Source organism: Natator depressus, chromosome 2, assembly GCF_965152275.1.
Source record: "Natator depressus isolate rNatDep1 chromosome 2, rNatDep2.hap1, whole genome shotgun sequence".
Taxonomy (NCBI): Eukaryota; Metazoa; Chordata; order Testudines; family Cheloniidae; genus Natator; species Natator depressus.
The window spans coordinates 153,272,278-153,298,280 of record NC_134235.1 but is presented as its reverse complement, the minus strand read 5'-3'; the positions used below and the strand labels follow the sequence as shown (position 1 = coordinate 153,298,280).

At 41.5% G+C, this 26,003-nt stretch overlaps 1 protein-coding gene across 2 annotated transcripts in view; it reads right to left on the bottom strand.

The window, feature by feature from the left end:
• Positions 1 to 796: 796 nt before the first annotated feature.
• The window catches only part of TPPP (tubulin polymerization promoting protein), a 108,651-nt gene continuing 83,444 nt past the window's right edge, over positions 797 to 26,003 (bottom strand). Inside the window, exons 3-4 of one of the 2 annotated variants that reach the window (XM_074945156.1) lie at positions 17,666 to 17,819; positions 797 to 3,767 (exon numbers count right to left, since the gene is read on the bottom strand). In XM_074945156.1, the coding sequence (XP_074801257.1) occupies positions 3,573 to 3,767; positions 17,666 to 17,819 (349 nt within the window). In that variant the 3' untranslated portion in view covers positions 797 to 3,572. The remainder of the gene's footprint in view (positions 3,768 to 17,665; positions 17,820 to 26,003) is intronic. The other variant, XM_074945155.1, reaches the window with a different exon arrangement.

The window sequence follows — 26,003 nt, the reverse complement described above, 5'->3', positions numbered from 1 at the left end:
TCATTTTCATCATCTGAGTCAGATGCCACCAGCAGAAGGTTGATTTTCTTTTTTGATGGTTCGGGTTCTGTAGTTTCCACATCTGAGTGTTGCTCTTTTAAGACTTCTGAAAGCATGCTCCACACCTTGTCCCTCTCAGATTTTGGAGGGCATTTCAGATTCTTAAACCTTGAGTCTAGTCCTGTATCTATCCTTAGAAATCTCACATTGGTACGTTCTTCGCGTTTTGTCAAATCTGCTGTGAAAGTTTTTCAAATGAAGATGTGCTGGGTCATCATCTGAGACTGCTATAACACGATATATATATAGTAGAATGTGGGTAAAACAGAACAGGAGACATACAATTCTCCCCCAAGGAGTTCAGTCACAAATTTAATTAACGCATTATTTTTTTAACGAACGTCATCAGCATGGAAGCATGTCCTCTAGAATGGTGGCCAAAGCATGAAGGGGCATCCGAATGTTTAGCATATCTGGCACGTAAATACCTTGCAACGCTGGCTACAAAAGTGACATGCGAATGCCTGTTCTCACTTTCAGGTGACATTGTAAACAAGAAGCGAGCAGCAGTATCTCCCGTAAATGTAAACAAACTTGTTTGTCTGAGCGATTGGCTGAAGTAGGACTGAGTGGATGTGTTGGCTCTAAAGTTTTACATTGTTTTGTTTTGAGTGCAGTTATGTAACCAAAAAAAAAAAAATCTACATTTGAGAGTTACACTTTCATGATTAAAGAGATTGCACTACAGCGCTTGTATGAAGTGAACTGAAAAATACTATTTATTTTATAATTTTTACAGTGCAAATGTTTGTAATCAAAAATAAAGTGAGCAATGTACATTTTGTATTCCATGTTGTAATAGAAATCAATATATTTGAAAATGTAGAAAAACATCCAAAAATATTTAATAAATTTCAGTTAGTAATCTATTGTTTAACAGTGTGATTAAATCGCAATTAATTTTTTTAATCACAATAATTTTGGGGGGTTAGTCGCATGAGTTAACTGAAATGAATTGACAGCGCTAATGTGAACTTTGCAATATTCAGCTTTGATAGTGTTTTACAAATAATTCAAGGTTTGTTACACATCTGTTGCAGTAAAATGACTGTCCTTGAGCACTATCCAGATTTGTAGCTTTATGGGACATTTCAGGAAGGAATGTGTTCTCTAGTCTACACTTTACCAGTTACTCTGTGTTCCACTGCTTTTCTGGAATTAATTGGCCATAACAAATATCTGAAAGTGGGTTTGTGCTGTTACCTCTCCTTGAAGGGGAAGGCAGGTAGCCAGTATGATGTGTAAATGGATAACTAACCTTTCCTTTTCCAGGAACTGGATGGTTCAGGAAAAGTGGATAACTTTGAAACGCTTGGAAAGGCTTCACAAACAAATACTTCCACACACTGACAGTCCTGGTGTATCTCTAAAATTGTCTCAGGTAACTAGAGCCACCAAGGAGGGCTTAAAGCGGAAAACACACAAACAAGACCTTTTAAAAGCATGCACTGGGTTGCGCAGACTTCCCTCTCTCCTGAAAACCAAAAATCAAAACAAACTATAATCAAACAAATAAACAAAAAATTCCAAGCCCATGAGGGACTTCTTCTCTTTATTTATTGTTATTTTGGTTTCACGTTCATGTGTTGGTTTGAAAGGTCAGTGGTGGCAAAGTTACAAAAAAGGCTTCTATAGAAAGTCAGCAGAATACAAAAGACCGTCTGTTCAAAGGATGAGAACCTGTGTTCAGTGTCTGGACATGTGCCAAATACAGGGTATTGGCCTGCATGAAAAACTAGCATATGTTACTGCTTACTGTATATAAGTAGCTCACTAACGCTACCTGTTCGGTGTACATTAGAACCCTGACACAGATGGTGGCAGAGAGGCAACAGAGGTGATTACCCTGTACTATCTGGAGCTATAAAGTTAATGCTTGAACTTCAGTTAATAGAAAGCAAAGCAGAATTTTAAATGGTTGTAATCAAATACCCAACTAAAAGTCCTCCTTTATCATTTTATATTATACATTGTGGTGCTTATTCTGCTTTGTGGAATATCAATAACCACATGTAGAATATAGAGATCAGCTAATGAGCCCCTGCACTTTTTCTGTATGGATATTTCTCCTTACTTTTTAAGCAATATCAAATGAGTGAGATTTTTCAGTGATTTATCAATTAATACCACTTGTTATGGTGGCCATATATGGGATACTTAGTGGCCAGTTCGTTAGATCATTAAGACTGTGGTCCTGATTCTCCTCTTACAGCAGCTCTAAACCAGTGGAAATTGCTGGCCTTCAAGGAATTATTCCTGACTTACACTGGACAGTCCAAATAAGAGGAGAAAAGAGCCCCTAGCTTCAAACATAGAACACTTAACAAATAATGTAGCTAACTTTTGTAATATATCTTTAGAGGGGGTGAGACGCATCTAACTGTAAAATAAAGGACTAACAAATTACTATTTTGTGGTGATAATTTAGTTTCCTTACTTGAAATTCTGTATTGCAGAGCTGTCCCAGACCTTCCTTAACGCATTCACAACTTAAAAAGGAGCATGTGCCTGTGTGTGTGTGTACATGTGCATGAGAATATGTGCCTAGCTCAATGAAACTCTGATCAGTGGTGTTTAGTTCACACTTAACATAAAGTTTAAAACGTATAATCCATCATCTTAATGCCCCCTTCACTTGCCCTGTGCAAACCAAAAACCAGATTGCAACCAAGATTAATATTTCTATCACGACTTCCTTAGCAATATATCTAGTTCCTCTATAGATCATGTTAGTACATTAGCGCCTTTTATGTCCTGTGGTTTCAGTTAGAACCATGCTACCAATACATGCGGTAACTTGCAGGAAGTACAGTATTGGTTTTGAGAAGTCCTGGGCTTTGGGGGGTAAAGAGACGAGGGCTAGTATCTTCCACATCTTTCTGCTGACAAATACATTGGAACCTAAATAGTCTCAGCAAGGAGGAATAAGTCTTTTGTTGTTCACCAGTGGTCTAGGAAAATCTATTTCTTTTCAGGATAGCAACCTGTTATATTACAACCATTTACTTCCCACTAGTACAATACTGAATTTTTGTCTTTGAGGGCAGAGCTGGATCCTCTTTAAGACATCTTTCAAATAAATAAGTATTCAAATCAAACTACATAAATGTTGGGGTGCTCTTCGGAAAGGCTGCTATCACAGGAAAATTTACAGTGACCCTCTTTTCAACTATCTGGAGAGCGGTTTTCTTCTATACCCAAGAAAGAACTGGACATTTAGGAATGTTTGAGATCTTTTACCAGTATTGACTAAGTGTGGTAGAACAGCCCTTGCATTTGGTTTCTTGTCTAAAGCTCAACAACTTTGTATCTGATATTTTTGCCAATGTAAGCATGAGGAATGTAATGAAGTGTTGCTGTGCTTGCAAGTATCTCAGCGGATGTTGAAATCAGTTCCAGTTCTTGAAAACACTTCTCGCCAACATAGTCTTCACATTCACGATAACTGAAACATGTGGGATTCATCTACATCATTCTTACAGGTATATTCTCTCTTTTTAAACCCCCCAGGCTTACTTGCTTCCTTGTACTTTATGATCATATGTGCCTGCGTGCTTGTACCCAGGCACATAGCCCGACGCATCAACCAGGTCTTCTCGTCCTGCTTTGCCTCTTCCTTTCCCACTTGGATCAAACCTCTCTTTGTGGGAACCAGTGAATTTTGTCGTGTCTGTAAGTCGTGATACAGTTGGAGATGAAATGGTTTTCTATTGGGAGAAAGACAACACAAGAAAATACTTTTCATTGAAAAGAAAACTACTTTTAACGTTATAAATCATTAACTACTGTTGATATCGGAACTGCAGAGTAGTGATACCTTTTAACAGACGAAAAATAAATGAGAAATGTTTGTTTTGTGGCACTGGATGTAATGACTTCATTAGTTACAAATTGGAGTACAGAATGGCTTTGGGCATGAATTTTCAAAAGCGGCTTCCTATTTGGGGTGGGGAGGGTGGAACATCTGGATTCATGTCCCTACTCCAATGAATATCCAGGTAAGTGCCCTACCCATCAGGCTATGGAGTCACACTCTTTCTGGCCTAATACATGATTATTTTTTAAAAAAAGTGGAAAAGCTTCAGCAGAACAGATTTAGAGAGAATATCCTATCGCCCAATGGTTAGGGTAGTCTCCTGGGAGATAGGTGACCTGGGTTCAAATCCCAGCTCCACATGAGACTAGGAGAACCTCAGTCTCCCACGTCCTGGGTGAGTGCTCTGGCTACTGGGCAAAAGGCGGGGGTGGTACCACTAAAACCACATTTTTGGGCAAGAAATAGGTGACCTGGCTTTTACTCAACAGCCGGGGTGAAAGGAGAGAAAAAGCTGTTTCACAAAGCCATGCGGGATCATGAGAACTTCATTTGTGACCAGAAGCGGAGGTGAGATAGTGGCCATCTTGGACAATTTAGCTTTGTAGATTTATAGTTAAGTCAGAGGAGAAGAGAAAAAATACAACCCCCCAGTTTACACCTCTGTGGTTTTTGCATTGTGGCAGAAGACAGAGAAGGTGTGACATCTTTGGTGCGGTCAGTTGATGCACCTGGCACTAAGATGATCAATGTCCAATAATACTGCTCATCTCTCTTATGCGGGTGCTGCAGAATTAGTAATTGTTTATACTGTATTTTAAAGACAAAGTGCCAGTACTATTTTTGTGTGGTCCAGTGCATGTTAGGGGAAAGAAAGTGCTTTCTTTGAGACAAAGCCACCTTCAGGACAAAAGAGAATAGTTAACATGCAATTGTTTGCTGTCTTTTATGTTTCTTTCTTGATTTACAAAATACTTACAGTACAAAGGATTCTTGACATGAAACACATTCTGGTAAAAAAAAAAATCTAAAAAAATAATTCCCGAAAGATTTCATAATTTCAAAGTTGTTTCTGTTTGTAGTTTTTGAAAGACTTAAAAAATCAAAAATTGTTTTTATCTAAACCCACTTTTCTGCAAACCAGTGTTGATAATAATTTTGATAACATTGGGAATAAAATTGATAAAAATCACCAAAAAAACCCACCTCTTGGCTAGACTTCAGCAATGCAATATACCTTCAGCCCTTAGGAAACTTCAACCAGCACAAAATGCTGCAGTGCACAGGTGACTGACAGCATACCAGACCCGCCCTCTGCTCTCTACACTGGCTTCCCAGAGCATTTCTAATCAAGTTCAAGGTCTCAGTCCTTATCTTCAAAGCGCCATAGTGTGGGCTCAGGATATCTAAAAGACTGCCGGCCATAACTGACAGTTACTCTCCTCTGGTACAATGGAACTCTCAACAACAAGAGGAAAGCTTTTCTGTGCAGGAAACAGAACCTTCTCTAGGGGTGGTCTCAGTTCCTGGGATGAACTCTCCCAGGAACTAAAGGACCATCACGACCTCCCCACCTGCCTTCTCTACTATAAACACATAGCAACAGGTACACTTAACAATAACAACACCCTATCAAACCAAGACACTCCATCACACACGCTTCTCCCTCTGGGGAGCCGATGAGAGAACAAACACCATGACCGATGTGTAATCACACTGCTAGATGCTCTACTGGAAGGCGCTCAGACACTACAGCAATAAGTGCAGTATAAAAACCTAAACAGAACAGAAAAAAATTCACAACCCCCTACCTCTCTTCACCCCACCCCTCCAAAATACCCCAAAAGTTGTTTTCCATTTTTTTTTTAAATAAGGGAAAAAAATTAATGGAGGACAACTTTGTTTTGTTTTGTTTAATAAAGAAAAATAAGGAGATTTCTCCACAAAATAGTTTTGTTAGAAGAAATGTGACCAGTCTATCTGGTCACATTAGCAGACAAGCAACTTCCATTAAATACAACACAACTCAAATACGTACCCCCTTTGTCAAGAGAGCTGAGAGAAGAAAAGCACTACTTTCACTTTGTCCTAAAAGTCAACACACTCACGTTTTAGTACACCAAAGGCAGATACAGACTCCAATGTCAAGGCCCCTCCACCACTGAAAGCAACATGCCCCCATCACCAATTAAATAATGAAGCTGAATGTTTCCAAATTATGTTTTGCTTTAGACTAATGACATTTGATGAGGACGTGCAACATAACAACAACATAGTGGAGGTGGCCTTAAAAATTATGTAAACTTTTTGTTAGATATTGAATAAACCAATGTATACACTTCTCCCCTCCCCTCCCTGCAAACAAACCTAACACACCTGAAATGTCTGTTGAGTCACTGAAATTATAGAAGCTGCTGCAAGTGTGGCTGCAAGGGCTCTCTGTTCAGAGTATCACCAGGTTCGAGCATCACCGGGATTCCTGGTCTGCTATTGTCCACTTTTTAAGTTTTCAGTTATTTTGACTTTATGAATTATACCTGTGCAGTATACAGCTACAGTAAGGCATGAGCTGGGCCATGCCAAGAGTCAGACCATTGCGAGATCAGAGGTAGCTCAACCAATCACCACCCTTACTCTACACTGAGTTTGCATGGAACAATTTCATTGATTGTATGAGGGAGACTGCACAGATGGTGGATTACTTGGTCCAACTGCCATCCGCACAAATCAACACAATTCTCCCAAAACAATACAACCCCCCCACAAATTAACACACCCACCCACGCAATGCCACAACCAGCACACACAATAATCCCAAACATCATTCATGTTTGCAGCTTTTTTATACTTATGACTTTACTAATTACACTGGGGAGACAGGATGGGCTTTCAGCTACTAGTACACAATAAGATGTTCTACAGTGCAACTTTGGGGCTTGGTTTTGATGTGGAGATAGGCCAACATTACAGAAAACATTGGTAACAGCACCAAGAATGAGGCTTCTGGAGCATTTATTTCTCAAATAATTTTGTTGAAAGATATTTGGGGCCTTTTTTCCCTACTATCTTGTAAAGTGGAGCTTCCAAAATGTTTTTTTCCCCTGGATTCATACAGAAATGAAAATGATGGCTGGGAAGAAGCCATCTTGCAAATATGTATATTTTATTGGTGTGTTATGGCATGGCATTACTTTATATGGGGCTTTATTTTGTTTGTCCTGATTTATCACAGATCACCAGTACACTGCAGTCACAGTGATAGTAGGAAATACACCCCCATCAGCACTTGCCTCAGCTGCACAGCTAGACAAAACCAAAGTGTAATAAAATGAATAAGCTCAGACAACAGGACAGCAGAGTTGGACTCCTGGCCTGATGCCCAAGAGGGATCTTACTGTTGTTAATATGTACCCAAAGCATTACTGAATCTGACATGTACTCTGTATATAGATAGTCACATGCTGGAGTGTGGGCAGCTTAGATACTCCACAGCTATTTGTATTAATGCTGACCACAACTGTCCACTGCTGCAGCTGTCCTAATTCACAGCTGACTGGTATGGGAGACATGCTAGACCTCAGGCACAGAGTTAGCTTGTTAATTTCCTTGTAGCAAATAACCCAGTTCTGCTTTCTTCCAGGCAGACCACCACACATGGTGTTTTTGAAATGGGATTAAGAACAAGACCGTTGTGTGGGCTGTGGGTTCAGGGTGGTGTCCATATCCACCTTGCACCGCATGTAGAATGCTTGCATACATGTGTATTATTTGTAGAGCTGTTTCAGCACATACACGATACATTACCACCTACTGCAAATGCAGCACTCTCAGGACATGACATGCCCGTCAGGAGCAGCAGGAAGCCAGGCATTCTTGCTGCAGAATTCAGGACCAGTTTACTGTGGAGTACCCAGGCTCCTGTGTATAGTCAAGTCTCCCCTCCAGCCCCCACATCACTTGCTGTAAAGATTTCAGTGGGCCAAAAAACATTGATAACTGCCAAAAATAATTTAAAATACCAATGTAATTACACAGAGCATGGAGTTTGCAACAGGTGTGAGCAAAGGGTTAGTCAGGGCTTTGGTGTAAAAAAAACATGGCCCTTTCCTCTCCATCCTCCGCCACCCACAGACACATGATTTTCAGTCTAAGGAACAGCTAAATTAGGCAATTGGTGAGCAACAGCATGTGTCCCCATCTGTTATATAGGCTGGAAGTGGAGGGGAGAACCCCCTCATCTCTACGCCTTGGGTGCTCAGAACAACAGTTGCAGCAGCATATCAGCAAAGGGCAGGTTGTAAGACAAAATACATTTGGGGCATTTATTGGTTAGGTTTATTTATAGGTCCCTAATTCCCTCTCTGTAAGTGAGAGCCAAGAGCTTCCTGCTACAAGCACCTCCTGACCGTTTGGACAGTGCTGACCTAAGCTTATTAAAAATATAAAGAAGCCAGAGCAGATTGTATGGTCTGTAGGATGAGCGAATGACCCCAAGTAAGCAGAAAAAAAGTTAATTAAGCTGTGATGCTTGCCAAAGTATCCTTCAATCTCCCCAGACACTGGAAGCAAGGGCTGCAAGGGTTGGAAACTTGCAAAAAGCAAAGCTTATTAGTAAGTAGTCAAAGGGGTAAACTTAGTTTTTTCCCATATGTGTTTATAGAACATTGTTGCTAAAATAGTTCTTTACCCGCACACCACAGGATGCTACCAACAATTAAGGCTGTTTGTTTTGTAAACAGAAATAATCCCCATGCAAGACACAATCTTTGCAGTGTGAAGTTATTTAAGATCACTGTCCCTGTTTTAAAACACACACATTGTGTAGCACTTGCCTCATCTTCATCTCTGCCGAACTTCGGTTTTCCACAAGTTATACATTCTCCTGTCATGAGACGCCCTCTACATTTTAGGCGACTTCCTTAAACTTCAGCAGATCAGTCCGCAGGACAGAATTCACTTCTGATGGGTTGTAAGGGCACATCTCAAATTAAAGAGTTGGATGAAAAATGATATTCTCCAACTTTTTCTCTTCCTTCCACTCCCAACTCTGTCCCCCGCACCCACCTCCTACCCCCCCCCAAACAGTAGTGATAAGTAGAGATTTAGCAGACTTGTCCATATAACCCAATTCAAGCCCTGTGATTGCTGAAGTTCGGATGGAACACACACACCCAAAGTCAATTTCTGAGCAGATGTACAATTTATTTAATCCCATTGGTTTCAATGGGACTGCAGAAAGTGTACATCAGTGCAGAATTTCTCCAATGTCAATGTTACAATGCACAAACAATATTGCTACATTTGTTTTCAGAAGTTGCCAGTCATTTATCTGGGAACTTTCTTCATATTGTGAGTTATATCCCCAGGTATCTACACAATTTTCTACTGTTACCTCATAGAACCCCAATGTTAGGTCTAATGCACATCAACAGAAAGGTCCATACTTCATCAGTAAGGGTCAAACCCGTTTTCAGTGCCGTAGCAATACTCTCTCTAAAGTGTGGTAGATAGCAATAGATGTAATAAAACAGCCCCATCCTACAATTTAGCAACTCTTCCTCGTTTCTCTAATCATCTTGTTCAGCATTTTTCAAAGTTCGGGTCATGACCCAGTACTGGGTCGCAGCATATCAAGCGCTGGGTCACTCTGGTAGCACCGTCGACCAGGAAGTTGAAAGTCCTGTTGGCCGTGCTGCCCAGCTAAGGCAGGCTAGTGCCTACCTGTTCCAGCACTGCGCTGCGCCCAAAAGCAGCCAGCAGCGGGGCCACGGGGCTCTGCATGCTGCCCCCGACCCAAGCACCGGCTGCGAACTCCCACTGGCTGGAAACCGGGGGGGGGGGGGGGGGGGGTGCCTGCAGGCAAGAGTCACGCTCCTCTGCCTAGGAGCCGGACCTGCTGCTGGCTGATTCCGGGGAGCAGCATGGTCCACAGTGCCAGGACAGGCAGAAAGCCTGCCTCTGCACCCCGGCTGCGCCACTGACTGGGAGCTGCCAGAGGTAAATCTGTGCCCCAGCCCTGAGCCCCCCCCAAACCTGGAACCCCTTCCTGCACCCCAAACCCCTCATCCCCGGCCCTACCCCAGAGCCTGCACCCCCAGCCCAGAGCCCTGACCCCCTCCTGAACCCCAACCCTCTGCCCCAGCCCTGAGCCCACCCCACACCCCAAACTCCTCATTCCCAGCTCTGTTGGGTCGCAGGCATCAACAATTTTCTTCAACTCCCCAGAAAAAAAGTTTGAAAACCACTGATCTCGTTTTCCACTAAATTCAGATCTGTGGACTTTGCTATTGGCCTTCACATCAACTTGCTAATGATTTTAAACTCTCATGTTGCAAAGTCACCAAGCAACCACAATTCCCAGTGAAGCCATTGGAAAATGAGGATGCTCATTACCTCTGAAAAATCAGGCCACAAGCCTTCAAAACAGTGTATCAATTTCACAATCTTAGAACAAAGAAAATAGTGATCCCACCCATTATGTGCATTTCCATCACAAGCTGGAGCCATCTATTGAGAACAGTTCCAGCACCAGGGGATTCAAGAAGTATATGTAAGAAACATAAAAGTAGCATCCATGGAGACTGACAGAGTGTCTCTCCAAATTAACTGAGTAATGCGAAGGTCTTTTCGCCAGTTGTCTCTGAAGGTATTGAGAAGAATCCCACCCTTGTTTGTATTATAAGCAGGTGATGACAAGCCTGTCTGGCCTTCTGTCAGCACAGTTTCCCAAGAGACAAACTGTCCACCATGCTTCCAGAAGTGTGAACATCCAACAGACAGACAATTCTACCTCGGCTATTTCATATTTCTTTTGGATTTGTTCAAAAGACATTAGAGATAATACAATAGCATCAGTTTCCATTTCTTTGTCTTCCAGGTTTTCTTGGTCCAGAAACGTTCACAGATTGTGAAATTTGTACATGCTCAGATAGATGAACACTCAGACGATACTACACTTACTAGTTTTCTAAATGCTTTCTTCACATTAACAGAACACTAAAGAAATGGTGAAGTTCAGTGTAGACCATGTCTTCGAAAACATAGGCAGATAGCATAGGCAGATTTAGTTCCTTCCACAGTCTACTTTGCTCTCACTCTGCAGTGATTAATGAATGGGTTTCTCATCCTTATCAAAAGATCAACCCAGAGAATTTCAGACTCGCTGCTATATAGATTTAGGAAATGCAAGATGCTCCTTTGGCCAAACTCATTTACTTCTAATGAATTCTTGGTTAATATAAGAATAAAATACTTTTCTACATCCATGAAACAAATGGCAGTGGAATGTGAGATTGGGAGGATGTGGACAAAACTATCATGGTAAGATGTACATTTCAAGCAGGTCTGTTTTCCTACAAAGACAAGGACTTTCATCTTTCCAGGTCTCTTCTGTCAGAGATTAGTGGAGATACCACAGAGCATGATTTGGTTAAGGTCAACTGTTCTTTATATATCCAGGTATTTAAAAGAATTAAGCAGTCCAATAGAAATACTGGTCTTCAATAACTTTTTAGGCTTCTGACTTAACTACACTTATACTAAGCCTGGACTAAAAAACAATATCCAAAGTACCCGTAACGCAGGGGGCCTGAATGGGAAGATTTTTTTCAAAGCAAGCATGTGGTTGTTTACACAGAGACTTATTTTAGCCTCCAGAAAACCAAACTGCATCCCTCATATTGCTTCTTCATCCCTGCTATTCTGATGCAAGCAAGGAAAAGAGGAAATCTTGCCTTCAAATGAAAGGGATTGTGGCAGGGCAGGGGTAAAACCCCCTTTAAAGCAATGCCAAAATGCTGGCTGCAGACAGCTCTCTGGTCAAAAAGCCAGGTAGAGAGACATAGGTATGCAGCAGGGAGCCCAGCTGTAAGCCCTAATGAGGGCTAGCTCAGAGCAACAAGCTGGGCTGAGTGGGAACAGTTGGGCTAAAGACTGGGAGGGCTATAAAAGCCCTGGGAAAACCTCAGTGAGGGGTTGTTGGCCTGGGAGGAGACAGGAGGGCTGTTTCTCTGTCTCCTTACCTACTGGAAGGAACCTCAAGAGCCAGAAGACCCTGGGAGGGGTCTGTGGTGTGATTGTTGTTGGGGGAATTGGGACTGCACAAGAACACTGTAAATAAAGACACAAAGGTGAAACCACTGAAGAAGGTGGTGGGACTCTTTATTATACCAGCCTAAACACAGAGTTCAGGCACAAAAGTGGGAGTGCCGGCATAGACCCTGTGACAGGGATCCAGTGGACACTAGTTTGTTACAAGTAAACCTGTACGATATTTATACAGGTTCTTCAGCTGGCTTATGAGACGTTTCAAATTTCAGCAGAACTCCCTATATGCGCTATTGTGTACGCAACTTGCTCTATCAAAGTGTTGTCTCTTCAGCCATGGACAAAACTAAGTATGAGGGCTGGACTGGCAATTGGTCCATGAATAAACCATAGGTGGGAGTAGATGTACTCTTCTTAGTAGCACATCTGCACTATACAGTATGGAGCAAAGAAACAGCTGCCCCTGTATGGACACTTCTTCTGTACGAGTTCTTTTAAATTCACATTAGTAAATGGCATGCATTTTTGAGATGATGGCAAATTTATTTAGCTCTGATTTTGTTTTGCCATGTGGGCTATAACTTTATCCACTCTACTCCTTTATTTGTTCTGAGTAGACTCTTTTGAAATACAGAAGAAGGTATGATCTCTGGCCCAAAGAGTTTACAATCTAGGAAACATTTTATAGTCTAAAATATTACGATGCAATCTGAACCATTGGTTTCAGAGTAGCAGCCGTGTTAGTCTGTATCCGCAAAAAGAAAAGGAGTACTTGTGGCACCTTAGAAACTAACAAATTTATTTGAGCATAAGCTTTCGTGAGCTACAGTTCACTTCATACATGCATCCAATGAAGTGAGCTGTAGCTCACGAAAGCTTATGCTCAAATAAATTTGATAGTCTCTAAGGTGCAACAAGTACTCCTTTTCTTTTTAATCTGAACCATGTATCTCTTTGTCTGGGAGTAAACTGATTTTATATCCCACATGGGCCAAGGGTATCAGTTCAAACAGGACTTCAGCCTGATAACTTGAATTTTAGACAGTGCTTTACAATTACTGGTGAGGGGATTACAGGTCTGTAGTTCACACCTTCCCAATACATTCATCATCACGTTCCTAAAAGTGGACAGGAAACGCCTCTTCTGAAAAAGGGTTAAGTTGTCCAGCAGCCTGAAAAGGATGATACTTGGGTGTTATAGTGACAGAACTTGGAAGAGAAGCCAACCCTTAGACCAAAGCATCTACATTTCCCTTTTCCTTCAATGCTTCAAGGATTGCTATTCAACTGGAGCACCCAAATGACCTTCCCATCCCGCTAAGTTAAAGGAGTTTTACTTCTTGCTGTATGGCCTCTGGGTCAATGTTTGTTTCTGATGTAAATGACATCTTCTAACATTTGAAGAGAGATATGAAGTTATGTGCTTGTCCCCGCCTGTGCCTAAAAAACAAAAAAGTAGCACTGTGTTTGAATTAACTATGTGGTTACTTTAAATACAGTGCTACTTAACCCACTTAGCAAGCCACCTATCTTCTCCTTCACAATGATGGTTTTTAGCTGAAGAGCAGGCAAACATTTCTGTTCTTTAATTTAGCAACCCTTCCAACTGCTTGAATTGGATGATAAATTAGCCACACTTTGTTTTTTTATTTATACGGTGCCTCCAAGTAAATTATTCTCAAGACAATAGTTCAGATACAACTGACCTTTTGTTGTCATGACACCATTTTATGATCCAGCCCGTAATGAATATTTTCAATCACAAAAAAGCGTGTGCACGCACGTATCTATATATCTGGTAAATACCCATTTGCACATGTAATTACCCCAACCTGGAAAAGAACAAAGCTGAACAGAACTCCACTTAAAAAAAAAATGAAAGTAAGTATTGAATCCAGCATTTTCCAGCAGAGCAGAGTTAAACTTCTAGCCCTTCTACAGAGAATCCATTCTGGATTGCCAAATTAAGCTGCCTAAGGCATTTTCTGAAATATCGAGAGCTGCTTGGTGTAGAATGGGTAGATAAAGTGCTGAGAGACCCAAAAGACCTATGACAAAATCTGGGTCATCTTGATTTGTCACAGGTACTTTCCCAAAATACCTCTTTCACCACCAAAATTGGAATGGAATTAATTTATGACATTCTCTGGACTCCCAAGAATTACCTCTCTTCCCCTCACTCAGTTATCGTCACCATCGCAAACATCTGAGCCATCAGTTGCAATTTCAGTTTCCATGCTTCTGCCAACATGAGGGAAAACCCCTGCACAAAAATCAATGTTCCAACACATCTGTTTGCAATGCACAACCATTTTATAATGTTTTACAGGAATGCTGATGCAGCTCACATTCCAGGATACAGATCAACATTTCCACTCATCTTAGTATCTGGCTGCCAACTGTTGTCTTTCCAATCATATCAATCAACAGATAATTTTGTCATTTGAAAAACATTCTGAAGAAAAAAAAAAATGAATCCCTTATAGCACCCTCCAATCTCAAAAGCAAGGACTTGTAGATCTCACTGCTGAAGCGGAGATCTCCCTAAGCAAGAATGGGCAGTCCTTTAAAATAGATGTGCCCCACCATAAAAAACCTCAGCCAAAATTCAACCCAAGAAGGTAAGCCATCAAAAGCCCTTGATCTTCCACTGAAGTCTACCAACATCTGAGTCCCACTTCATATTATTTACATCATCCAGCAACTGAAATAGTGGGATATGCCCAAAATATTATTTGGGCCCCCAAAATGGCCCCCTGAAGCCTAAAAAGACCATCAGATACACATACCAAGAAATACAGATTAATTCTGTCTTCAGCAGAACTGAATGCACAGCCCTGATACGCAAACACAAAATCAGTTAAAACATGAACAGCCAAAAGCATAAAACAAAAAAGTAACTCTTGGAAAATATTTCACTGGCCTCTCTACTAATGTCTTAAAATGTATTGCTCCTCTCTGCACGGTGGTAAATCTCAAATTAAACTAGACTGGCATGAAGAGATGGTTAGATCAAATCCTTTTTGGGTGCCATTGCAAACAACTTTGTATCTCAATTAAATGTCATTCTGGCTACTAGCTCTCAGAATAAGCTTTTCACCTAGACACCTGATGATTGAGGAAAGTATCTGGAGTTACTAGATTAGTAGACAGACTACTGTGGAAACCTTCCAACTCAGGTTTACACGATATTACGGGTTGTTGCATCTGTTAACACCTCATGGTCACCAAGAACAACAGGCACGCTCTGACCCCTCCTTCAACCTTCAGGGGAACAGGAAAAAAACTGGGCACCACCTCGATCAGAACTCTGCCCAAAGCAATGATGGAGAGCTCCTCACAGCATATTTTAAGAGCCACAGGATCCCCTCTGAGTTTCACTTATGAGAGCATAGCTGTTAAATGTATCAATTTAGAAGTCCTGCATAAGGAATACAAACTAATTCAAATCGGCCCTCGTTTCCCCGGGTTTGATTTTTTTCCACCCCACCCCACCCCACCCCACCCCCCTTACTCCCATGTTATCTGTGCTATAACTTGCAGGTACAAGAGGGAGCAATGCAGGGGAGAGTCATTCGGCCTCCCTACCACCGCTACTGTGTTGGCATATCTCAGTGAGAATACTAAGCACTTACACAGTGCTACACTGTACATCTGCAAACCACTCAATGCCCCTCAACTCATGCAGGAAGCAGGTCTGTGTGCATGATTAGCCATTGCTCATTTCAGTACCTACTGACTGACAACACCAAAGATTAGAAGGGGCCTGGAGTAAGCTTTATAGAATGTGTACGAATCAAAGTAAGTAGTGAGTTAGTTAATATAGTTCAAAAGGTTAAGCATGCCAGCGAGGCTGAAATGTAACATTATTTTGGCAGGGTGAAACACATCCCATTTAAGTCAATTGTAAAGTTACTGCTGATTTCAAACAGAAACAAGATTTGGCTCTTAATTAATCGAACCCAACCTTAGAACTGCAGCAACATTATAGTTATCACAGATTTCAAAGATCCTGTAAAAACCTGGTAAGTACTATAAGGATTATGAAGATTGCTCTCTCTGAATCTGTCTCTCTTCTCCAGAAACTCTGACTGTGTATTGGCATTTGTCCCAAAACCTCTCCTTGGAAAGACTGTTTAAAATTAAAGTTTTAATTAAAAGACCTGGGCTCAGTTTCAGTAAGATAGTTGAACACATGCCTAACTTTAAGCAAGTGAATTGTCCCATTGACTTAACTTCAGCGGGAGTACTCAGATACTTAAATTGAAGCATATTTTTAAAACTCTTCCAGAAACTGGTCCTATGTTACTTTTTATCTTGTATGCTGTCTATTTCATTTTGCATTTCACGCAGTTTTGATAGTGAAAATAAATAAGCCCGTGTAACTGGGCCAGATGCTGCATTGTTTGGGTGACAGAAGTAGGGAAATGGGGTGGAGGGGAGGAAAGCAACCAAACTTGATATTAAAAATAAACAAATCTATCAACACTAGGCTTTGTAAAACTTGGTTTTGTTACACAAAACCTATCTAACAGTATCTCTACCAATATCAAAAACACTGAACAACATTATGGGTCTGACAGTCTTAAGTGGGGGGGGAATAGATTTAAGAACAGACCATATAAAACTGAGAATTCTGCCCTTAACATTCCCATGTCCACATGGCTCATATCATGCGCTAGGTTTACTTTAAGACTTTAAGACTTGCTTTCTTTGGTTTTGTGGATTTAATCAAAATATTTTAAAGTTGTTTAACAAGTCTTGTATTTAACTCCCATTTTTCTTGCAGCACAACTTATAACTAATATTTCTCTGCTCAGATCACATGCTAGAGCTTTCTTGACTATTTTGATTTTCCTTTCTTATTGGGTGGTACTGAGCAGCATAGCTCTGCCAGCATAGTAGGACTATGTAGTATCCTTTGTAATAGTGTGATACGGAGATATTTCATGAGCTTTGTTGCCATTTATTTCAGCACAAACATTTCAAGCAGGCCCATGCCAGTGACCAGTTCACCTCAGCAGCAAATACCTGCAATGACCAGTAATGGGACACTAGATGGGGAGGGCTCTGAGTTACTACTACAGAGAATTCTTTCCCAGGTGTCTGGCTGGTGGGTCTTGCCCACATGCACAGGGTCTAACTGATTCTCATATTTGGGGTTGGGAAGAAATTTTCCCCCAGGTCTGAGTGCCAGAGACCCTGGGTTTTTTTCACCTTCATCTGCAGCATGGGGCATGGGTAACTTGCTGGTTTAAACTAAAGTAAATGATGGATTCTCTGTAACTTGCAGTTTTTAAACTATGATTTGAGGACTCCAGTAACTCAGGCAGAGGTTGGGGGTCTATTTCAGAAGTGGGTGGGTAAGATTCTGTGGAATGCAATATGCAGGAGGTCAGGCTAGATCAGTGGTGGGCAACCTGCGGCCCATCAGAGTAATCTGCTGGTGAGCCGCCAGACAGTTTGTTTACATTTGCACGGCCTCCTGAAGCTCCCATTGGCCAGGAACGGCAAACCGTGGCTGGGAGCTGCAGACGACCATGCAAATGTAAACAAACTGTCTGGCAGCTTGTCAGTGGATTACCCTGATGGGCCACAGGTTGCTCACCACTGGGCTAGATTATCACAATAGTCCTTTCTGATCTTAAATAAAGTCTCTGAGTCAGTGTTTAGGCTCCTAAAAAGAAACAGCTTTGGAAAGGAGAGTGAGATTTATTGTATGTCACTACTAAAGTACTACTGTACCGTTACTCCAGATATGATCGGGGCTTTTCCTTCTATTAGTTTATGTATTTCTTGAACTGCTTCCTCATTGCTCTGGTCTTTAAATCGTTTCTTGGAGAGTTCTTGAAGAGCTTCTTTAAATTGATCAAAAGTAATCGTCCTAGAAGATTTCCCCCTGGCAAAACACACACACAAAAAATCAGAAGAAATTACAAAAAGGATACACAGTACTCCAAGAGAAGGATAACAGATGTGGTCTGCAATAGTGAAGAACAGTCAACATACAAATACTACATAAAAGGAATTGCCCTTCATCCCAAGCTTATGCTCAAATAAATGTGTTAGTCTCTAAGGTGCCACAAGTCCTCCTTTTCTTTTTTTGATGTCACCGTAACAGTAATGAACCTCACTTGGCTCAGCTACAGAATGAAAGAGAAACTAAAGGAACTGGACTACTGCTCATACTTCTCTCAGAATGTCTAAACCAAGGCCTAAAACTCAGCTCGACCTAACCACGTTTCTTAGGGGGTGTGAAAAAAAAAATCTCGTACCCCAAGAGACATATTTAAGACGACCTAAGACTGGGTATAGACAACCCTAGGTCAATGGAAGAATTCTTCTGTCAGCCTAGCTACTGCCTCTCAAGAGGTGGATTTATTACAGTGAGAAGAAAAACCACTTCCATTCCTGTGCTGTGGTAGTGCTTGTAGTGTAGACATAAGCTGAAGATGTAATCTAATTTGGGTAATTATTTGTAAACTCAGTTGCATAAACGAAATGAGTGACAGCAGCTTAGGCCAGGTCTACACTAAAAAGTTAGGTGGACCCAAGCTACATCACTCAGGGGTGTGAAAAATCCATAGCCCTGAGCAATGTAGTTAAGCCGACCTAACCCCTGCTGTAAACAGCACTAGGTCAACAGAGAATTCTTCCATCAACCTAGCTACTGCCTCTCAGGGAGGTAGTTTAAATACCGTGATGGGACAACCCCTGCCATCATTGTAGTGAGTGTCTCCACTCAAGTGCTACACCAGTGCAGCTGCAGTGGTCTGAACATAGACATAGCCTTAGTGTTGAACGCAAAAGGTGATTTTAGATGATATTGCATAGGTCTCCTCTTTGAAACGATGATCATGACCTACCCAATCATACAACATTTGTTTTGTGATATGAGCACTGTGAAATCAAGCTTAAACCATAAAGAAAACATGTCACTTTGAACTCCTCCTCCTCCTCAAAAAGCACCATACAACCCACTAGCACTGCATGTCTGATATCATAACCTATTAAACAAGTTAAATAATAAACTTATTGTAAAATAGGACTTCACTTCTCTCTTTGACTGTCCCATTTAGGAGACAACATTCACAAATAATAATTTATGGAAAAGGTTATTTGAGGGCTTGACATTTATGAAAAGCACAGAAATTCATAGCTGAAGCTGAAACTCTATCATTAAGTCTTTGTGTTGTCTTGATAAATGATTAAAAGTGAAAGTGAAAGGTGCACCACATTTCCAGTCTGGTGACTTGCTTGGTTGTTTTTATTTGCTAGAGTAGAAAAGTGTGCTGTAGAGGTGCCTATGGGTAGATTTTGATAGATTATTGCTTCTGAAAATACCTTTTTTAAGAAGTCAGTATATATTTAGACACTTTTATACATTATACACCTGACAGACCATAGTGACCCATTTAGAAGAGCTCTGAAAGCTCTTAACAAGAATGTCTGAATAATCATTCCGAAGATGTGTTTAGTCAAAAGGGCGTTTATGTAAATCTGCCTTTTGCCAGTCTAAATAAAAGTGCATTTCAGACAGAGCATAACTTCAGTTCACAAATCACTTTCTAATAGCAAAGACCATAGCAAGGGGAAATTACTTACTTGCCATAGCTTAATTTGTATGGAGGTTGTTTTGAATTTTGCTAATAACAAAAACTTATTAAGGATATAATTAAAGAGGATATAAATATATATCTTTCCACTTGCCTAATTTAATATCCCCAAACATTTAGACCAAAATTTACACTTTTTGCCTTTGAGATTTAGACATATCCCAGGCTAAAATTTAACGTACTAAGGGTATGTCTACGCTACAGTAGCACTGTAGTACAGATCCTTCCTACATCAAGAGAAGACATTGTTTCGTCGATGCAGGTAATCCATCTCTCCAAGAGGCAGTAACTAAGTCAACAGAAGAATTCTTCCATCAATTTAACTACATCTACACAGAGGATTAGGCTGACCTAATAACAGAGCTCAGGGTGCAAACATTTTTACAGCCCTAAGCAATGCAGCTAAGTTGATCTAAGTTTTAGGTGTATACCAGGCTTAAGTACAAAACCTTGCCAGAAAAGCTGACAGTATTGTTAATGCAATCCCAAAAAGCAGCATCTCTAATACAGAGGGATCCATTTACAAAGTTAGGAAACTCTCAGAGTCAAAACTGTTCAACGCAGAGATCTGTGTTGCTTGGCAACATCAGTCCTGTTTGCAGCCCAAGTGTTTCTTTTTGTACCAATTTAAAGAAGTGTCCTGACAAAATTAGCAAAAAACCAGATGAGTCCTTTCAGTGACGACAGCTGTTTATACAGGTGTAGGTGATGGATGGTGAAGACAGGGAAAGTGTGTGCTGGCAACAGAGAAATCAGGCTAGACAAACTGCACTCCAAAATCTAATTTGACTTTAATGACTAGATGTCATTATCATCATCATCAACAATACCGTTAAGTCCTTGCAGGACCTCAAAAAGATGTTGGCAAACATATCAGATTCAACTGCTAATGTAATTCTCTGTGCAACTATCCTGCTATGTAACATGCCTGACACAAGCAAGCATGGTAGAATGAGGACAATTCATAAGCAGATTTGTAAACATGCACTCCAGTTGCCTCTCATCAGAAGGGATCATAAAGAAATTGAAGCTAGATTTTGGTTTGAATTAAGGAAGGCAGTTTCTTAATGTATTCCTAGGGCAAAAAACAAAAACCCAAAATGAACACCCCTCTCCCCCCAACAACAAAACAAATGGTGAGAATCTAAGATTCAGGGCATTGGAAGTGACCTAAAACAGCAAAAATTCTCATTTCACTTTTGTGCACTCTAGTACTATTTGATATAAAATAAATCTGAAATCCTCAGGCATGAAGAAAAGCTTTCTGAACTGAGGCCCACAGCCCACAAAATTTACAACACCTAACTTTTAGGCGCATAGCCACCTAGTGGAATCCACAAACCCCAAGTTAGGCTCCCAGGCTCCCTATACAATGCATGGGGAGAGTGAGAATGAGATCCATAAAAGCCAGCACGCTAGGTGGGGAGCCGCCTGAGCTAGCCAACAGCAGATGCCAAGGAGCAGATGCAGTCTAAGCTCTCCTCCCCTAGGTAGTTAGGCACCTATATCCACTCACAATCCACAGCTGGGATCCCTCTCCTGGGGTCAGGCACCAAAGCAGTTTCTTGTAAGAAGGCAGCAGTAGACACCTAACTCTACACAAATCAGCTGACGGAGGACAGTGACTTCCCCCTTATAACCTTTAGCCCAATGATTAGGGAATTCACCTGGGATGTGGGTCCAATTCCCCACTCTGCCTGATGAGAGGGGATATGAACAGGGAACAGCCACCTCTCAGATGAGTGACTTACCCACCGTGCTAGGGAATGTTCCCATGTGGGACTCCGTCAAGTGCTGCTGTTGAAGCTGTTCATCTGTGCATAAATAACTAAATAGTCACTGGGCCAGACAGAGAGAGAATGACTCTACAGTCCAGCGGTTGGGGCAGTCATCCGAGAGGTGGGAAACGTGGCTAATGCCTACGTTCACGTGGTTTGAGGATCATGCTGGAGCTGAGGCATGAGATAGGTGTCCAGGCACCTAGACTTAAGGGTTGTGCACGTACTGACACACAGAAACTTAGGCGCCATGGGGACTTTCATGGTATTTAGGCACTGATGGATTTTAGGCACCTCCATGGTTAGGCGGCAGCTGAGCAGGGGATTGATCTTGATGGCACCTCAACATTGGACTTCAGCACCTAATCTCCTTTTATGGACCTGGGCCTGATTGTCCCTGCGCACACAGGGGCTTTTCACTTCACGTGTCTGTATGCTCATTAACGTGTTTTGCATTTGAAGGCACAGGTGCTGGTAGTTGGCAGAAGCATGTAAGAACCTGTCAGGCCCGATTCACCTATCCTGTCATATTCACGGGGCTCGTCCTCTGGTAGGCCTTGAAGATGAGCATCTATGACAGGATTTGTGCATGTGATTCCAAAAGGGAGGTGGGGGAGGGAAAGAGGAGAAAAGAGCAAAGATAGGCCGAAAGAATAAATGCTGTAAAGATGGTGTTATCTAGTGACTACATATAAAACCCTTAGGGTTTTTACAGCAAAGAGGAATAAATTGTTCACAAAAAGTGAATATGTTTATCCAATAATATTTTACAATAGTTGCTTTATATAGGGAGCCTTTCATCTCAAGAGAACCCCAAAGCACTTAATATTGGCCGAGTTCTGCTTTATGTCCACACACCCACAAAATGACTTCAGCCTCCATCTTTGCGACAGAACACAGTAGTTGTTCGTGACTACTCACATGCTAACAGAACACAGTAACGCTACATAGCATGTTTTTTAAAAGACAGGAAGTGAAGAAGAATATGATCTCTAACTAAGACTGCAAGGGAATAAGGCAAGCAGAATGTACTGTAATTATCCACCTGGAATTTGGCCAGGAAGCTCATTAATGGGATTAACATCCCTATTCTTATCAGAAATGCCAAGGGATCTTTAATGAGCACAATAGGTCAGCACCTTGTCTTGTGTCTCATCCAAAAATGCAGCACCTACAGCAATGCAGTATCCCATCATAATGCCACACCAAGGCATTGGTTCAGCACTGACTCATAGCAAAAGGGGCTGCCGAGAGAATTTCCAGCCCTACGTTTTAGATGCGAGTTATACCTGGAGGACTCCCATCCAACCATGCCAATACTGCTTAGCTCATGAGGTCTGACAGAATCACAGCCCCAGTTGGAATGACTGCATATAGTCAGTATAATCCATGGAAATTAATAATGTTGACTCTCTGCCAAACAAGTTTTATTCTGGCATGAAAAGAACTTTTATCAATTACAGTTTTTTCACAGCTGCACTTAGCTGATAAGAGAGTGACACTGATTTACCTTTTTGGTTTGGTTAAATGGGGAGTAGTGGGGAAAGGGATATGCAGATCTGACTCCTTCCAATCCATGAAATGGACAACCCTACCTCAAAAAGTCTGCACTGTTCACTCTCAGATTATAAAACAAGGAGCACTGAAGACATAACCACAACATATATTCAAATTCTCCACCTCAAAAGTGCATGCTGGAGCCACCACAAACAGGTGCCCTGAAAAAATGAAACAGTTTAATTTAGCTAGATGTATTCCATATAAACAGTGAAGAAATTAACCCATGATTGGCACTATGAGCTATGCTATATGTTATGCAGTGGTGTAGCTGTGTCATTCCCAGGATATTAGAAAGACAAGGTTGGTGAGGTAATATATTTTATTGGACCAACTTCTGTTGGTGAGAGAGACAAGCTTTTGAGGTACACAGACCTAAGGAAGAGCTCTATATAGCGCAAAAGCTCGTGTCTCTCACCAACAGAAGTTGGTCCAATAAAATGATATTACCTCACCCATTTTGTCTATGCAATTCTGGCAGATACAACTGGCTTCTAAGGAACTCCCCACCAAATTAACTTCTGGTCTGAATTCATGATGCTTTCTTCTCAATCCCAAAGCCGTTTTGCCTCCACACTTCTTGTTTTTTTAAAAGTTGGCAGAAAGTCTGTTCAGCTGTAGTGTCTAGCGTGAAACTCTCCACCACCCCACAACCACTCCCGATATTATTCAGTTATATCTAATAGCTTCACTAACACAAAAAACTGTGGATGGTATTTTCAAAGGAAAATAAGGGAATTAGATGCCCAGTGGGATTTGGGCACCTTAGACTATGAAAATCCGAGCTTCTGTGAATTTGACCTAGTGACTATACAGAGGAAAGAGTGAAGCTAACTATTATTACTATCATTATTATTATTATTTGCAAGGTGGTAGCACCTAAGAGCCCGACTCAGAGACCAGGACCTCGCTGTGCTAGGTGCTATACAAACACAGAACAAAAGGACAGTACCTGCCCCAAAGAGCAACAATCTAAAACAGCAGAAAATCATTAATGATCTGGAGGATGGCGTGGATTGCACCCTCAACAAGTTTGCAGATGACACTAAACTGGGAGGAGAGGTAGATACGCTGGAGGGTAGGGATAGGATACAGAGGGCCCTAGACAAATTAGAGGATTGGGCCAAAAGAAATCTGATGAGGTTCAACAAGGACAAGTGCAGAGTCCTGCACTTAGGAGGGAAGAACCCCATGCACCGCTACAGACTAGGGACCGAATGGCTCGGCAGCAGTTCTGCAGAAAAGGACCTGGGGTTACAGTGGACGAGAAGCTGGATATGAGTCAACAGCACGCTCTTGTTGCCAAGAAGGCCAATGGCATTTTGGGATGTATATGTAGGGGCATTGCCAGTAGGTCGAGACATTGGTGAGGCCTCATCTGGAGTAGTGTGTCCAGTTTTGGGCCCCACACTACAAGAAGGATGTGGAAAAATTGGAAAGAGTCCAGCGGAGGGCAACAAAAATGATTAGGGGACTGGAACACATGACTTCTGAGGAGAGGCTGAGGGAACTGGGATTGTTTAGTCTGCGGAAGAGAAGAATGAGGGGGGATTTGATAGCGGCTTTCAACTACCTGAAAGGGGGTTCCAAAGAGGATGGATCTAGACTGTTCTCAGTAGTAGCTGATGACAGAACAAGGAGTAATGGTCTCAAGTTGCAGTGGGGGAGGTTTAGGTTGGATATTAGGAAAAACTTTTTCACTAGGAGGGTGGTGAAACACTGGAATGGGTTATCTAGGGAGATGGTAGAATCCCCTTACTTAGAGGTTTTTAAGGTCAGGCTTGAAAAAGCCCTGGCTGTGATGATTTAGTTGGGGATGGCTCCTGCTTTGAGCAGGGGGTTGGACTAGATGACCTTCTGAGGTCCCTTCCAACACTGATATTCTATGATTCTAAGACAATAGAGGTTGTTGTCAAACGCACAAAGCAGGGGAAAAAAGACCCCAAAGAAGCCAAATAATTTCTCTTATCTTTTTCAAGTGTGGTAATCTTAGGTATTATGTGCAATGCCTGTAAGTTAAATACACATGGGGTCTAAAACGAAACTTGCTCATTTTTAGCTCAGAAAATGTAAGATTAAGAACAAATTTAACATGTTATTTTCTTTACTGATTTAGGGCTTAATTCTACCCCCATTTACTTCAGTAGGAGTTGTGTCTGAGTCCTTAAACTGCAGTATTGTTTATCATCCAGAAGCACCGAGTAATGTGACTCCTGGGTTATGGGTTAGGGCCTCCACTCTGTGGACAAGATTAAATGTCAGTGCTAGGTTTGCTGCTCATGGACCAGTGCTGGTGGTGTTAAGCACAAGCCACTTCATGCTTATTGTGAGGTATCTGATGGTATAAGTCTAAATTCAACCCAGGTATAACATCATTACAGTAACTGGGATTATACCAGGGATGACTGTGGCCCAATAACTTGAGCTCCTTGGGGAATCAGAATATCACTTCCTTTATCTTAGCTTTGGCTGGACACATCTCAGGTGTCCTCTCCCCACCACCTATTTAATAGGAAACTTCCATCTACTGTTCCTCTCACTCCCACCCACAACACACAACAAATCACTTTTTATTTTGGTGCATCCAATGGAACTAAGCCTCTTCCAGCTGCCATGGCATACTAGGTTGTGAAAGATGAGAGTAGAAGAAAGTTGCACACTTGATTCTGAACCTTACAGATAAAGGTCCCAATCAAATGAAATTGTAGGAGCCCAGGTTTGTCTGATCCAACCCTGACTGAAACACACACACACAGATAAATCTCCACACAGTGAAATACAAAGTAAACAAATCAAGCAGAACCAGTCAGACTCAAGTGGTCAACAGATCTGCTAACAACCTTGGATAGGACTTGATGCATATACACTGGTGAGTCACCCCAATCCTGCAGATTCTCTATTTACATTTCAGAGGACATTAGAGATGACCCAGCAGAACTGGCTGTCTTTCTACTAAGACTTAGCTCTGAAGTTTCAGGATTTGTTTTCTGAGGCTGTAAGTACTGCACAATGTACAAGACAATCAGGGCCTCTGGGTCGTTCCTGCTCTTTTAAAGGCCTCATTCACACAATACAGTTGAAACCATTTCCATCCATACGGTGGCCAAGGAGTTAATATACAAAAATAGAAAG